Source organism: Solanum dulcamara, chromosome 10, assembly GCF_947179165.1.
Source record: "Solanum dulcamara chromosome 10, daSolDulc1.2, whole genome shotgun sequence".
NCBI lineage: Eukaryota > Viridiplantae > Streptophyta > Magnoliopsida > Solanales > Solanaceae > Solanum > Solanum dulcamara.
The window spans coordinates 69,158,149-69,175,460 of record NC_077246.1 but is presented as its reverse complement, the minus strand read 5'-3'; the positions used below and the strand labels follow the sequence as shown (position 1 = coordinate 69,175,460).

Below are 17,312 nucleotides of genomic sequence, written 5' to 3'. Positions count from 1 at the left end.
TTTAGTCTGCCTTTTCTTATTTGCTATGTACATGGCAAATGGGATTGATTTTGAAACAAAAATTTCTTTAGTTTTATTTAGTGGTGGCATGAAAACATGATAATGTTCGATCCGTTTGAGTTTTGGTGAATTAGTGATTTGTATGTTGATTAACACAATGCATTTTGACCTTTTCAATTTAAGTCATCTAAAAATTGTATTGATTTAGTTTAAATATGTAGTAGCATTTATTGGTTAATGTACCAAATGAAAAGTTGCATCAACATGTTCTTGAAATGTAAAATAACCATATCTTTCACTTTGTATCACAATCGAAAGGCCTTGGAGTATTTATGTATTTTGAAACGAGAAAAATATCATCGTGCCGTGTATAATTGACGCAAGCTATGTGAGGTTTCGTTTTGTTTATCAAATTATTGGACACAAATTTTATACTTTTTGGTTCATAAAATTATATGGGATAGTCATTTTTTGGATCAATTTTTGAAAAATAATCTTATTAAAAAATTAATTGAAAAAAATACTCTTTTCGATCATTTTTACTTATTCACTTTAATTAATATGAATATTTGACTATAATATCTATATTAATTTATGTATACTCTAACGTCTTGAAAAATAATTTGAAGAATAAATAATTAATATTGAGAGTAAAATAATAATAAATAATTCTATTTTTTTAATATGTTAAATTATGAGTAAAAGTAAATTGCTATAAATATATTTTTAATCTGTTATGTGGATTTTTTAAAGATAGGAATTTTAGTTAGAGATCAAGTGGTTTCTTCCATCACGGTAAAATTCTGGGAAAATTATGCGGATTGACAAACATTACTACTAATAATTATGCGATAAGGGTATTGTCAATTTATTACATGAATTGGTTATAGTTTAACAAAATTTGCTATTATACAAATTTGGGGGCTCATATACAAATTTTGAAGCGAATATACAAACCTCTAAAGCAAATCTAGAAGAGAATATACAAATTTGAAAGCAAATATACAAATCTGGAAGTGAATATATAAATCTCTAAAGTAAATCTCGAAGCGAATATGTAAATCTCTAAAGCAAATCTAGAAGTGAATGTATAAATCTAAAAGTGAATATACAATTCTAAAAGCAAATATATACAATCTCCTTGAAAGCTTAATTTATAAAAATGTATCAAGATATATAAAAGGAAAAACCTAATTTATATAATATAGGGAGATATACAAATATTAATAACTATAACAAATGTGGAGAGTAATTAAGAAAACTATACAATAGGATTATTAAACAATATGTTTGACGTATTCTAACATTCTCAACTTATATAGCATCAATTACAAGTTCAAAATTGGCTATTTCTGAAATTTTCTCCATAAATTAATTAATTAAGCAATTTCTACTTCACAGTTTACTCGTCGGAGTTGAAGTCGCCGGCGATTTGTAAATCACAATCAAGCTCAGTTGAAACTTAAAGTTGCAAAATCAAAGTTATTTCATCATTAATGGCTTCTTCCGCTGATTTTAGACTAGCAATCCTTAGTCGACACATCACTTCAGCAGCAGCAGCTTCTTCTGCTTCTAAGGTACCACCGCTAAACTCTGTTACTGAGATTGTGTAATACTATTGTAATTACAAATGCCTTAATTTTCTAGAAATTCCGTTATGGAAATATGCCTATTTTTATGAACATTGAACTTGAGTTTGTGGTGAATTACAATGGTTTACATGTTCATTCTTCTTCGTTGCTTCATTATAGGCTGGCTCAGATGGTCAAAATTTGGGGTGGATTAAGATATCACGGGAGGTAACAGAAGCATTAAAACATGGAAGCCCGATTGTTGCATTGGAATCGACTATAATATCTCATGGTATGAGAAGATTTTGATCTCCCTGCTCAGTGTTTATTGTTTGCTTATATTTTATATGTGTTATTAGTTCAACTGAAGGAAAATTGTGTACTAGTACTTAGTACTAGCGGTAAGAGTGCAACTTGTGATGTGTGCGTTAGACACACTTTACGGGTTTCAATCTGAAGGCAAAAGTCTTGTATTGAACTGGAGAAAGTAGAGGGGCAGGTACATTATCCATTGAGTTTCAAACTGTGTGCCACCAGCCATCGTGGAGAAAAGTAGAGGGGTGGACCCATTATTCATCGAGCTTTAAACTCTGTGTCACTAGCCATCCTGGAGAAGAGTAGAGGGGCGGGTCCATTATTTATTGAGCTTCAAACTATGGGCGTCTAGCCATCGTGGAGAAGAGTAGGAGGGCGGGCCCATTATCCACTAAGTTTCAGTTATTATAAAATGAAACATTATGCACTAATTGTTGTTACAATCTAAAGCACGTATTAGTGAAGATAACTTCGTAAAACAGAATGTAAAGGAAATATGAATGAGAAGCGATGTTGTAACTTAATCTCCATGAGGGGTAGTTGTGGGATGAGATGTCAATGAGTTCAGAATCCTAGGTGGCTTTAGGAGTAAATGTCTATGCATCCACTGCTCTCTTGAAGCAGTTCGTTCAGTTTTCTTAATATTTACCAAATTTAATGGATTTTCACGTATATGCATATATAAATTCGGAGCCGAAAGCTGTGGGTCTGGTGAACCGTGTTTATGCAGTAGGTCTGCCCCTGATCTCTGTTCAATCTTCCCATACCCTGCCCTCCCAAATAAAATAGAAAAACAAAAGATGGAGACTTCTGCTTTACATTTACACAGCGGAAATATCGTGTTACTTGAATGATCAATGTGTTACCTCATCAATCATGGGTCTTATTGTGCATCAAGCATACTGACAGACTGAGCAAAGACTTGGACTTTGCGACAATGCATTTCAGTAGTTGGCCTTACTTAACCTTACATGTATTCAGTTAGTTAGCCTTAAGGAGATGAAATTACTTTCTCATTTATGTTCTATTGATAATAGTTTTGAACTATGGTTTTTTTGTTTTTGCTGTTTCCAGGAATGCCGTATCCTCAGAATTTCGAGACAGCGAAAGAGTTGGAGGTCATTGTGAGGGAGAATGGAGCTGTACCTGCCACAATCGCTATTCTGAATGGCGTACCATGCATAGGTGTTTATCTGAGACTTCATTTCTTCTTTTTTCTTTATCCACTCTTTTCTCTTTTCTTGGTTGGAGGTACTTTGGCATGAAAGTGGGGTTGAGTTCTAGGACTCTTGAGTTCATTACATCTATCCTAAACTTAAAGTATCCAAAGACCTGATGGCACTCTGCTTGTACTTGATTAAGAGTAATCTGCAATATACGTCAACTTCTTTGTTCTTGGATTATTAATATGCCATCTTAACTATCAATAGATACCAAATTGTCTTCATTTTTTCTGCTTATATGTTTACTCCATACTCATGCTAACTTTCGACTTTTGGAAGCTCAATTAAATTGATGAGTGCTTGTAACTCTAACATTTACATCTTTCTCTTATGAAAGAAATGGATTTTTTATGAAGTACTAGTGTTTCTTCAAAATATACACTGCTACAGTAATGTACATTGACTTCTATGCTCAATTATATTCCAGAACTGGCATATGGCTGATGCATATTCCATATGGATTTTTTTACAAAGTACTAGCGTTTCTTCAAAATATACACTGCTACAGTAATGCACATTGACTTCTATACAACAACAACAACAACAACAACCCAGTGAAATCCCACATCGTAGGGTCTGGGGAGGGTAAAGTGTACGCAGACCTGACTCCTACCAATGTAGGACGGCTGTTTCCGAAAGACCCTCGGCTCAATAGAAGCATAGAAAAAGGTCAGACAAGAATATTAAAAGTAGATAAGTAGATAACGAAATAATCAAAACACAAAAAACAGTAGGTATTATTAGATAATAACATAAATACCATAAATCAGAGTACAAGAAATCATAGTGCATTAATACGCCTACGGATAAGGGGGAATAATGCCACTATGTACTAGCCTTCTACCCTAATGTGTGTCCTCCACACCCTCCTATCTAAGGTCATGTCCTCGGTAAGTCGTAAATGCGCTATGTCCTGTCTGATCACCTCTCCCCAATATTTCTTCGGCCTACCCCTACCTCTTCTGAAACCATCCATGGCCAACCTCTCACATCTCCGCACTGGTGCATCTGGGACTCTCCTCTTCACATGCCCAAACCATCTCAGTCGCGTCTCCCGCATCTTGTCTTCCACCGAGGCCACTCCTACCTTGTCTCGAATAGTCTCATTTCTAATCCTGTCGCTCCTGGTATGCCCACACATCCATCTCAACATTCTCATCTCGGCAACTTTCATCTTTTGCACGTGGGAGACCTTAACTGGCCAACACTCCGCCCCGTATAACATAGCTGGTCTAACCACCACTTTGTAGAACTTGCCCTTAAGTTGTGGTGGCACCTTCTTGTCACACAACACACCGGAGGCGAGCCTCCATTTTCTCCATCCTGCCCCAATACGATGTGTGACATCCTCGTCGATCTCCCCGTTGCTTTGCATTATAGAACCAAGGTACTTAAAACTACTTTTCTTTTGGATGGCTTGGTCCCCGAGCCTAACTTCCGCGCCAACCTCCTGAGGTGTCTCATTGAACTGGCACTCTAGGTACTCTGTCTTGGTCCTACTCAGCTTAAACCCTTTAGACTCCAAGGTGCGTCTCCAATCTTCCTGCTTAGCGTTAACTCCGCTACGAGTCTCATCGATGAGGACTATGTCGTCCGCAAAAAGCATACACTATGGCACCTTACCTTGAATTTGTCGCGTCAATACATCCATCACCAAGGCAAATAGAAACGGACTAAGAGCTGATCCTTGATGCAACCCCATCACAACTGGGAAGTGTTCTGAGTCCCCTCCTACTGTCCTTACCCTGGTTTTGGCACCCTCGTACATGTCCTTGATCACCCTTATGTACGCTACCGGTACACCTTTAGCCTCCAAACATCTTCATAGTATCTCTCATGGGACTTTATCGTAAGCCTTTTCTAAGTCGATGAATACCATATGCAAGTTTCTCTTCCTCTCCCTATATTGCTCTATTAGTCTCCTCATAAGATGGATGACTTCCATAGTTGAGCGTTCCGGCATAAATCCGAACTGTTTCTCTGAAATAGACACGCCTCTCCTCACCCTCATCTCCACCACTCTTTTCCACACTTTCATAGTATGGCTTAGAAGCTTAATACCTCTATAGTTGTCGCAACTCTGGCTATCCCCCTTGTTTTTGTATAGAGGGATCATGATGCTCGACCTCCATTCTACGGGCATCGTTGCAGTCGTAAAGATGACATTAAATAACCTAGTCAGCCATTCCAAACCTACCGAGCCCGCACTCTTCCAAAATTCTCCAGGGATCTCATCAGGTCCGGTCGCTCTTCCCCAGCGTATCCTACGAACAACACCTTTAACCTCATCAACCGTAATACTGCTACAACCCTCAATATCGTGACTCCTTCCTGTATGTTCCAAATCTCCCAACACAATTTCTCTGTCCCCTCTATCATTCAAAAGTTTATGGAAGTATGACTGCCATCTTTGTTTGATAAGGGTCTCCTCTACCAATACTTTTCTGTGCTCGTCTTTAATGCACTTCACTTGATCCACATCGCGTGCCCTTCTCTCCCGGGCCCTGGCTAGCCTGAATAACTTCCTGTCTCCGCCTTTCTCTTTTAGTTCAACATAAAGGCGTTCAAAAGCTGCCGTTTTTGCCGTTGCAACCGCCGATTTCGCCTCCTTCCTCGCTATCTTATATAGTTCCCCATTCGTCCACTTCTCCACCTCATCCTTGCTCTCCATCAACTTAGCATACACCACCTTCTTTGCTTCCACTTTCCCTTGCACTTCTCCATTCCACCACCAGTCCCCTCGATGCTGTCTACGACTACCTGTCGAGACTCCTAACACTTCCCTTGTTACAACCCTAATACAACTAGTTGTCCTATCCCACATACCGTTCGCATCCCCACTACTATCCCAAAGCCCCCATGTACATCATCATACCCTCCTGAAATAGACTCGATGTGCCCATCAAAATCCCCTCCCACGAAAAGCTTCTCAGTAGGTGGTATGCCTACCACTAACTCGTCCAAATCCTCCCAACAGCGCCTCTTATCCTCCTCGCGTAAGCCCGCTTGCGGCGCATAAGCACTAATAACGTTCAACGTGATCCCTTCAACGACCATTTTAATCGACATCATTCTATCATTGACTCTCCTAACCTCCACCACGTGATCCCTTAAATCACTGTCTATTAAAATGCCTACCCCATTCCTATACTTCGATTTACCAGAAAACCAAAACTTATACCCGTCTACCTCCTTAGCTTTAGAGCCTACCCATTTTGTCTCCTGGACACAGGCTATATTAATCTTCCTCTTCTTTAGAATCTTAACCAGTTCTATGGATTTACCCGTTAACGTCCCAATGTTCCAAGAACCTATTCTCAGTCTAGACGCTCCTTTAACCCACTTACCCCTCCTTACCCTCGTCCCCGTCCATGAGCGAGAACATGACCCTAGTCTACCATTACTATCCAAAGCCACGAAAATGCGTATGAACTAATAAATTATTCGGGGGTCTAAAGTCGGCAAAATGTAACGACAAGTATATGAACAAAGAATAGATATATAAAGATATAAAAACCGGAGGTACCAACTCCGGTAGAAATGAACCTGGTTGCCGCCGGAAAATACTGCTCACGTCGGAGTACTGTTCACGTCGGCGTACGGAGTTGAGTTGCAGCGGTTGTAGCGGTTGTTCGTCACCGGGAATCCAGATCTGTACACCTGGAAAAAAAAAAGAGGCTTCGCCGGAAAAATTGGAGCTTCGCCGGAATTGGATATTTAGATCTAGATCTATAATGATCTTGAGTTTTGGGTTCAAATCCTATACCGAATATCGTATTTTCTCTTCACACAAACAATTAATCAAACACTTGGTGTGCGTTCAGAAGATGAAGATAAAGAAGCTTTGCTATGTTGATCGTGAACATCCAGAACCTGTGAAAAGGCGTCTCTAGCAGCTAATCAACAATCCTACTTACAATCTATATTGCTTTTGAAAAACCACAAATGTCGAACAGCCAGCACTGGCATATGGCTGACGCATATTCCATGAGTATCTGACAGTTGTCTGAAAGTTTTGACCTTTCCAATTTACTTGGACAGTTTATGTGAGTGATCAATGTGAAGATGAGAAATGGAGTGAGATTTTTTTTTGAAATGGTATGTGAAGATGAGAAATTTGGTGCGGAAAGTAACCTTTTTTAGAGCATCTATGCTTCTCTGCTGTGAGCCATTTCCATCTTGTACTTTATTAATTCGAGAACATCATGTTCCACAGAAGCTTTGAATCTTTGATAAATTATTTGCTAAACTTACACTTCGTGAGGAAATGTGAAAAATGAGAACACGAGTCCAGAATATTACAATCATTACTACAGAAGTCTGTGAACTGCTGAAATGGTAAAACTTAAAATACTTGCATGACCTTAGGCTATTTCCTAGTTGTCATACTCTTGTGTTAACTTTCTTTTAACAAGGGAATCATAGTAGCATGTCAAATGTTTTAACCATGAATTATATTCTTTATGGTAGGCTTGACTACAGAAGAACTAGAGATTCTAGCACGTCTTGGTAGCAAAGCTCGGAAAACTGCTAGTAGAGACATTGCACTTGTTGTAAGTCAATTTCAAATTACACGACTTAATCTGAGCAACTACATCTTGTTTGCCTTTATCTTATTTGTTAAAATATTTGTTTTGACTGCTGAAACTTAAATCTCACTAGCTTGAGGAATATACATACATATATATATATATATATGTGTGTGTGTGTGTGTGTGTGTGTGTGTATCTTGAGATGTGACATGAAAAAGCTTCACGGGTATGGAGAAAACAGCAGGCCACAGATAGCTTGTTTTGTAATGTATGCTGGCAGAATAATGTGTGTCTTGATGATGACTATATAAGTTTACAAATATGCTTCACCACAGCTTGACTATCTTATGCTTATTTGTTTTACACTCCCTTCTTACAGTTGCAAATATTTCTAGGAAGATAGTTATTTTATAACAAGATGTGCTTACTTATCGATTATTCCTCCCTTTACCACAGTTTTAAGTATTTTGAGGAAGCGTGACTATTAAATTTAAAAATAAGGTTTACTTTTTACTTTTAAATCCTTTCTAGTTCTTTGTTCTTTTCCGAAAACATACCAAAGATGCTGAAAAAGCTCTTTGCTCAAACAGCTTGAGCCGTCTCATTTGTTAAATAGTACAACAACAACAACAACAAACCCAGTATAATCCCACTATGTGAGGACTTGTTAAATAGTACGTATCATGTATTATCAGCCTTCACATTGAAAGAGAACTGATCATTCACTTATATGGTTTTGTCCTGAAGGCATCAAATCCCGAAGCCTGACTTTTGTTCTCCATTAACTAGAATTTCCTTCTCTTCTTAGACATGCTGTTCCAACAATGCACCACTAACATTGATTTACGATAAGATTGCTTCAATTCTCTTGAAGTACTTTTCTTCAAGATTACATTAATAAATATTTTTCCCTCAAACTTGCAAGCCTTTTAATATGAGTCCACCCACATCACTATGAAAATTGCCTACCCTACCAAAAATCCACTCGCTTCATGACTTTTCCACATCCGATTGGGTCAGAGTTCAGACATATTTTTCATTCTTCTTTGTTGAAAAAACAAATGTATCTGTTTCTCATTTGCTGTTGCGAAAGACTGTTTTCACTTTACCTATGCAAATGTTCTATTTTCTTTTGGTTCTTTTCGTCTTTTGCTTGCACATCTGTTGAATGGTAACCTTTCACGCATAAGTAACAGTATTTGACGTGCAATCTTTTGGACATTGTTATAATTTGTTCTACCTTGTGTCTCTCATTGACATCTGCTGTTATTCATGTGTTTTAAGCCTTAGAAGCTAGATACATGCTATATCTTTAAGTTTTCCCTTTCAAAAGGTTCAGAGCATATGTTTGGATATCTGCCAGGATCCTACCAAATATTCTTGGGAAACTGCCACAAAGCTGTCAAATTAAGTTTTCTCTGAGTTATTGTTTGTATTTTTTTTCCCTAGATGGCAGGCAGGGAGAATGGGGCAACTACTGTTTCTGCAACAATGTATCTTGCTTCGAAGGTACGACTGCAATACAGTATTTTTCTAGTAACTTTCTTGTTTTTTCTGTATTTTATCCGGATCTTTTGTAAAAAAATCTTCTGTATCTTGTAGGTTGGTATTCCAGTATTTGTTACTGGAGGTATTGGAGGAGTACATAGACATGGAGAGAACAGTAAGTGAGTCGACACTTATATATGTGCTTTGATACTTCATAATCTGTGGTGATGTTAGAATGATGCATTTTGCTTGGTAGCATCTGATTTTTAAATTAGAATGATAGCTTGTCAAATTTCTTTGAGTATTTTGTGACAATAGTTGGCAAACAAATATTTGATTCATAAATAAAATCAAGAATGGGAGTCATGGAGAACATGATGCATATGAAGGACATTTTCATGTAGAGACTGGTAAGTGATCAGCGGTATCATCAATATGAATTAAGCATGAATGACACTAAACTAGGGTGTCCAAATCCAACCTGTTACCAGGAGCAATATGAAGTTTCTTCTGATGATTATCTTACTGATTAGTTCCAAATATTGACTCAATAATGATTTTCAACTTCTGTAAGTGGCATAAGACCTGGTTAATATGAGGTGCTTAGAGTGTCCATCACTATGTACCGTTTTCTACTTAAATGATCTTGGGTGATCCATGCCTTATGAGCAAGGTTGTGTGAGGATCAGCGTCCATTTTCTTAACATGATATCAGTGTCAATGCCATCTCTATTCTTAGTTTACCTGTTGTCCGCGGTCCAACTTTCCAGACATGGGCGTGCAGAGGAGGGGTGTAATTGTGTCCCACATAGGTTGAGGGAATGAGTTATTATCTCCTTACATGGTCTTGACAATTTTCACCTCAAAAGCTAGCTTTTGAGGTTGAGTTAGACCGAATGTCCTTGTCTTAATATTATTCATTTCTCATATGTCTTTATTTACCACATGGTATTAAAGTTAGACCCACCCCTATTCTTGGTTTATCCAATGTTGGCTCCATATTATGCTGTCCATGCTTCAGATGTCCAGGACGTGTAGGGAGTTAGAGCGCCCTACATTGGTTGAGGGAATTGACTATTGTCACCTCATATTATCTTGGATAGAACTCACCTCATGAGTTTGCTTTTAAAGTTGAGTTAGCCCCACGGTCGATTTTCTTAACAAGGTGGATTATTAGGTTGCTTCCAATAAACTCGTTGTCTACATGGTTGTCATTTAAAGCATCTCTTCAAGCCTTTTTAGTTTAAGGTAGCAAACTTTTCGTAACAAAATAAGCAACTTCCTTAGGTTTCATCTTTTCTTCTCTTATTTGCATTTGTTTCTTACTTATTTATTATGTTTGAGTAGTTCTTATGCATTTTATTTTTTACAGCAATGGATATTTCTTCTGATCTTACTGAGCTTGGAAATACTCCTGTGGCTGTGATCTCGGCTGGTATAAAATCGATACTAGATATTCCTCGAACACTTGAATATTTGGTTTGTACCAACTTTGTTATTTAATTTCAGATCTCTTATATATGATAATGGATATCTTGGACATTCAACTTTTTCTTTTCCTATCTTGACCTACAGGAAACTCAAAGAGTTACTGTTGCAGCTTATAAAACCAATGAGTTCCCTGCTTTCTTCACACAAACCAGTGGCTGCAAGGTTCACATTTTGTCATTAATCCTATGATTAACTCCTGTTATATGTTTCAAACAAAGTGGACTATTAAAACAGTCATAGAAACCCTCCCAAAATACAAAGAGTACACCAACTTATGCTGGCGATAGAATTATCTTAACTTATAGTTTCTTATGTAGTACACCATCTTTTCATTCTGTGTCGTCATTCATTTTTTTTGGTGTGTTCCAAAAAGAATGACATATTTCTATATTTTGAAACTCTTTAATTTAAACTTCTCATTTTACCCTAATGACACTCTTGTAGCCATAGGAATGTCAGTACATATTTAATACCACCAGTTAAAAGATTGCCTTTCTTTCTTTAACACCGTACCTGGTGAACACCGCCTTATAAAATGAAACAGAGGGAGTAGATTGCTCTACTGAACCGTGAAAGAGTGAGGTATAGGAAAAAGGGATCAGACATTGTTACATGCTGAAATATGCTGCTCGTCAACACCAAGCATTGACATGGTCAAAAGATGGTTCTTCTCTTCTTCTTTTTCAAAAATTTTCATTCCCTTGACTATTGGGAAATGATTTGTGGTTCAGAAGAAAATTAACTGATATCGTAGGTGAATAGATTACTTTTCTTTTGGAATGTTTGGATACCATAACTTGTGAGCAGTCTCATATAATTTCAGTTAACACAAGATCATATTTTTCTTTATTATGTTTATAATGAACATTACATCATGTTTTCTAATTGGTTATCTTTTGCCATAAAACATAGGCTCCTGCTCGAGTAGAATCACCAGAACATTGTGCTCGAGTTATTGGCAAGCAGCCCTAAACCTCTTTCATCCTTCATTCATTTACTTGTTAAATATAGGGTTTTTATTTCTATTCTTTAACTTTGACTGTAGATGCGAACATAAGACTCGAGCGGAAGAGTGGAATCTTGATAGCAGTCCCCATTCCAAGGGAGCATTCTGCTTCTGGAAGTTTAATTGAGTCGGCAATACAACAAGCTATCCAAGAAGCACGGTAAGTATTCTGCTGAATCCTCTTATTTGCGGAAGTACATGGTTCTTTGCAACTCATTACCTATTTCCACATGCATATTAATGTTGGGTTGGAATTTCCAACTCAGAGAGAAGAAGATTACTGGCAATGCTGAAACTCCGTTCTTGCTAGCAAGAGTCAATGAACTTACTGGTGGAGCATCTCTGGCTTCAAGTATCCTTTAACTGATGTTACTATACACTATTTAGTTAGCAGATCATTCCTTAAAATCTTGACATAGAAAGAGGAATGTCACAATAAATCATTATCAATCATTTCCACAATGCAACCTGAATTAAATCATGGCCTTCAGTTTGGTCCATCTTTGTAGTTTCTTTAATGAAGTTTCAGACATTGCTCTCGTGAAAAATAATGCGAGGGTTGGTGCTAAAATTGCTGTTTCGCTTGCCCAGCTTCAAAACCATAGTGATAAAAGGTTGGTGCACTCAATCTGTTACCATTTCTGCTTGTTCCTTTTCTTTTGATTTTTACAACAAATTCAGTGATGTGCTAAGAAAAGCCGGTGTTGTTACCTTTCAGGTTGTAATTCTCTTATATTCGCGTTCCTTCGTATCAACTCAGGTAAGCATTTTGAGGTCTTTGAGTCTGAAGGAAGCTGCGTCTTCAGCATATGGAACAGAAACAGTGTTACTTATGCAACCAACTTTAAGTTAATGCAGCATTTTCCCTTTATAATCTAGAATTCTAATGATGTGAATTAAGATATAATTTCATTTCATGTGGTATTCAATGTACACTGAATAGATAAGAGTTTTGAATATGTATAACGTCTTCATATAATACACTTCAATACATCAAACATACAAATATATAGTTATATAAAAAAACAGAATCCAACATATTCTTGAATAAATATTAATTAAGAGAAATAATACATATTTGAATTAAGAACTAGTTCACACTTCCACAAACTTTTCTTATAATTCCATTTTGACCAGTTAAAGGACTAATATCTCCCATTTTGATCATAGCAGCAGCAAAGTCAGATGCAAAAGCTCTAGGGCTATTACTATATTCAGTAACAATACCATCTGTTGATCCTCCATTGAAAAGAACTTGATCTGATTTAAGAAGACCTTTCTTATCGACGATGTTCTTGAAATAATTATTATCTAATTGATTTGGTGTAACAAGATCAAGAGGTGCAAGGTTTCCATTCTCTCCTTCTTGAGGACATTGACGTCTTCTAGTTCTAGCAAAACCAGCATCAATGTCTGTTCCATTGCCATAAATTCGATCACGAAATAGAACACACTGTGCTTGACCTATTGTATGAGCCCCTAAAGATCAAAGAAAAAAAAATTAGTTTCCATAAAATTCTATTTTTCTTCGAATTTATTAATATTTTGAATTACCTGATAACGCGACCATGTCTCTTGTGTTAAGTCCCTTGTTTTCAAAGCTAGAAATAAGTCTATCTAGAGACTCAAATGGATTTGGAATCTCTGTTTCTGCAACTATTTTACTTGCTGTGGTTGAATCTCTTCTTCCAAGTTTTACTGTCCATGATGGTCCTCCTACCTATTATTGGTTTTATGTATAAGTATAATACTATATAGTACATACTAATTTAACTTGTATTGATGTCATGAATATCTTGTTTTATTTATGGTAGTCTAGAAAATATTCTTTTTGTTTTAAAAAGAATGACCTACTTTCCTTTTTAGTCTGTTTATAAAAGAATGACATTTTCTCTTTTTTGGCAACACTTAAATTTCAGCTTTTTGTGTGACATGTTTAAGACTACAAGATTAAGAGTCCGTTTGGATTGGCTTATAAGTTGCTTATAATCTGTTTTCAGTTTTTTTGAGTATTTGGCTGGCCAACTTAAAGTCATTTTGTGCTTAAAATAAGCTCAAAAAAACAATTGGGTCGGCTTAGCTATGTTGGTTCACCAAGTGAAAGAGAGGATTTCTGATAGGAAAGAAAAAGTCCAAACCTTATCCCGTGGGCTTTAGCGGACGTTTTTCATTCTTCACCCGGTCCTTAGTAGCCTTTCCAAAGTCAACCTAACCGCTTACCTTTGGAAAGGCGCTAAATATATCTAAAACAACTTATAAGCTGAAAAACAACCTATAAGCCCCCCCCAAAAAAGTTGAGCTACCCCAACTTATTTTTTTGCTGTTTTCAGCTTATAAGCTGTTTAAAATAAGTTAAGCCAAACAGATACTAAAAGACATTTTGGTACATTTGACATAACTTTAATTTATGACCATAAGATTGAAAAATCTTCTTTATTTTCTTACACCCCGTATCGTGTCAAGTCAAACTAGGTTATTCTTTTTGAAATAGACGGAAAACTAAGAAACAAAATACTATGTGAACTAATTACCGCAGCTGATGCATCTCGAGCTGCAACAGCAAGTATGTCAGCACATGAAACCACTTCAGGACAAATCTTTTCCACTTCAGCTTTTGCATCATCTATAACTCCATAACCTCTTACAGATCCAAGATTTGGCAACGCAGTTTTCTCACTTATAATTGAAGTGGTTTCATTAAGCAAGATCGAAGCATCACAGCCCTAAATCAACAACCAATATAACATTATTTCAACAATTGACGTCAAAAGATACATGAAAAAAAATAATATAATCTTTCAACTAAACCTGAACAAAGCAATCATGAAAATGAAGACGAATAAGGGAAGCAGCCATGCGACGTTCACGTGAAACTGCTTGCCTAATGCTGGTTCGAATCGTGTTGAGTGCATTAGGGCAAGAGTTATCATAGAACGTCGCGGAAAGTTGTGCATGACATTGCATGCATGAAAGCAAAAAAATAGAAAATATAGCATAAGATCGAATTGAAGCACTCATAATTTAAAGAATGTATACTATATATTATAGCAAGAAAATAAGTAAATTAGCTAAGTAGAATTAATGAAGATGATGAAAATTGAATGTTTAAGGGACTCTATTTATAGGCACTAATTTTTTATTTTTTTTTGGTCACTAATGGCTGCTAGACACGTTTAATAATCTATATATTTTTTTGGATATATATATAGCTTGAATTATTCTTTAATTTTGGTTCTGGTTGGCTGTCTATGAATTTTAGAAAGGCTTTAGGAATTAGATTCTTGAATTGTAATTTGTAAGCAATATATAGTTTTACAAAAAGTTGAGAGGGGAAAAGGCAAAAGGATTAATGGATTATAGCTTTTTCTTTTTTGCTTTCCCATTAGGTATCCTATTTTAATTTGGTATGGATTGGTGTTTTAATTTTGATTTTGATATTTTGCGGTATAATAAATTATAATTTATTTGATTTTGACTCATGCATAAGCTTTTGTATATGATTTTTACTTTTCAAGAAACGTTTCAGTTATATAACATACTAAGTTACTTGCTCACACATGTAGAAATATTCAAAGAAACGTTCAAAGAAAAATTTCCTACCTAGGATTAGAGTAGTCTCTTTCTCCTTCCTTCCTTTCCTTCTACTTTTTGAATGTGCAGGAATTTGTACACATGCAACATATCAATCCACAGTTGAAGGGCCAGCCATGTGTGCTGCATACTACAGCAGTGTCAAGATGGAACAATCCACCATTTGGAGCTTGCAGCTTGTGGAACTCCCCAATGGAACCAGGACTTACATCAAAGGGATGGTGCTAGAGTGTCAGCAACTTAGCTTGGAACAACATGCAGACCCTCTTCTTGCAGATTTCTTTGGTTGTTGTATTTGTGCTTGTGCAGCACAGCAGCAGCAGTATACAGCACAGCAGCAGCATAATGTAGTAGCCTATTGCTTGCAGACTTCTTTGGTTGCGTGGTTTGTTGGTTTTGTTTGGCTGTGCAGGTACTCTAAGAAGTTGAACCACTTCCAAACAAAGACCAACAAACAGCCTAATTACAATGGCAACAACAAGGAGCTGCACACAAACCTGTACCAGCCCTTTCACTTCCCACAATTGCTTCCCCTTTTGTTGGTTGTTAATGCAGGTTCACAGAACCCATTGCACACCTACTACAACTTCAAAGTTGAGAATGCTTGGCTTCTCAGGGAACCTGCAACCATCACCACCCACCTTCTGTACCTCCCATATGCAGCACAGCAGCAGCAGTATGCAGCATATGCAACACACAATGAGCATCTACAAGTCACTAGTACCTGGTACAGCAGCATCCAGATGTGTTTGCTTGTGTATTGTCCTGGTTTTGGATGCCTGTGCAGGTACCCCAAGGACTTGATCACCATCCAAAAGAGGAATCTACTACTGAACCTAAACTGCAACAACAAGCATAGTATCAATGAAGCTAGAGAGGCAGCAAGGAGCTGGTCACAGGAAGGCAACAACCATGTTAGGAATATGCATCAGCTTTCATTCCAGGCCAAGTTTTCTTATGAAATACCTGCAGCAACATTTCAGCAGCACAAGAATTTTACAGCTCTTTGCCTTTGGTCTTTGGAAGCAACAAGGAGCTGCATACAGATGCACTCCTCACATTCATCCGGATGGCAGACCCTCTCTGAAACTGCTATAGGGGCTGCAGCACACACACAACCTTGGCTAATTCAGGCTCTCAATTTCCTCCACAACAACTCCAAAGCTGTTGGATACTATAGCTCCATATATTTCCTCTCATTTCAGCCCCCATAGCTGATAATCATGATTCTGATGCAATGGCATATTTCACCTGGATTTACTTGGTACGACAAGACTAAAATGAGCAAAGATGAAAAGAATTTTCCCATCCCATGCGAAATAGAAGTTTCGTATACTTGTTCTTCTTCAATGTAGCTATGTCTGGTACGTAGCATAGTTGGAATAGGACTAGTGGAGGTTACTTTTCTTTTTTCTCATGGAAGGGGAGAGTCTCCCTCATTTATGCTTTCATAGTTGAATTGTACCGGGAGGAGTCCTCTCACAGGTTTACTGCTTTCTAGTTATAGTTAGTCTCTTTTTTGTATCGGGGATGAGTTAGCCGACCTTAATAGGTTAGCCGACTTATGAACCACCATAGGATCGGAGGTAAGGTTTATGTCCCCCTCCTTGTATTTTTATTTTTGATTATTTATGTTAAGGCTTGGGGGTGTTGCTTAACCCCTGACTGTGCACGAGAGGTGGGAGCCTCGTGTAGGGTCTGTTCCCGTAAAAAAAAAAAAAAAAAATTAAAAAAAAAAATTTCAATGAGAATAGAGTTGTCAAAATTTCAATGTACAAACAATTAGATTTGTACTAATACTAATTTATATATTTATTACTCCTACTATTATAATGATATATATAAAATAAAGCAATATATATAGTTTGAATTATTCTTTAATTTTGGTTCTAGATGGTTGATTTAATTTTTAAGAATAAAATATTTGCTTTATGAGTAGTAGTGATTCCCCCCCTCCACAACCAAAGAAGCTAAATTAAAAGAATATTTTTTTTTTGAGAAGCATTTTCAAAAACTAGACCAAATACAAATTATTGTTCGAATGTATGCAAAAATACTTTAAAATTTATTAGCCAATTAAACACAAATTGTTATT

At 36.9% G+C, this 17,312-nt stretch overlaps 2 protein-coding genes across 2 annotated transcripts; one reads left to right on the top strand and one right to left on the bottom strand.

Moving 5' to 3' along the window:
* Window positions 1-1,335: 1,335 nt before the first annotated feature.
* On the top strand, window positions 1,336-12,846 carry LOC129870049 (pseudouridine-5'-phosphate glycosidase). Its single transcript, XM_055944628.1, has 14 exons — window positions 1,336-1,577; window positions 1,752-1,863; window positions 2,961-3,071; window positions 7,580-7,662; window positions 9,091-9,150; window positions 9,244-9,304; window positions 10,502-10,608; window positions 10,705-10,782; window positions 11,533-11,578; window positions 11,666-11,786; window positions 11,893-11,978; window positions 12,156-12,240; window positions 12,345-12,386; window positions 12,800-12,846. The coding sequence occupies exons 1-13, from the start codon at window positions 1,497-1,499 to the stop codon at window positions 12,349-12,351; spliced, it is 1,038 nt and encodes a 345-aa protein (XP_055800603.1). The 5' UTR covers window positions 1,336-1,496; the 3' UTR covers window positions 12,352-12,386; window positions 12,800-12,846.
* On the bottom strand, window positions 12,571-14,733 carry LOC129870051 (lignin-forming anionic peroxidase-like). Its single transcript, XM_055944630.1, has 4 exons — window positions 14,435-14,733; window positions 14,158-14,349; window positions 13,181-13,346; window positions 12,571-13,105 (listed from the first exon to the last, which is right to left on the bottom strand). The coding sequence occupies exons 1-4, from the start codon at window positions 14,642-14,644 to the stop codon at window positions 12,717-12,719; spliced, it is 957 nt and encodes a 318-aa protein (XP_055800605.1). The 5' UTR covers window positions 14,645-14,733; the 3' UTR covers window positions 12,571-12,716.
* Window positions 14,734-17,312: the final 2,579 nt, after the last annotated feature.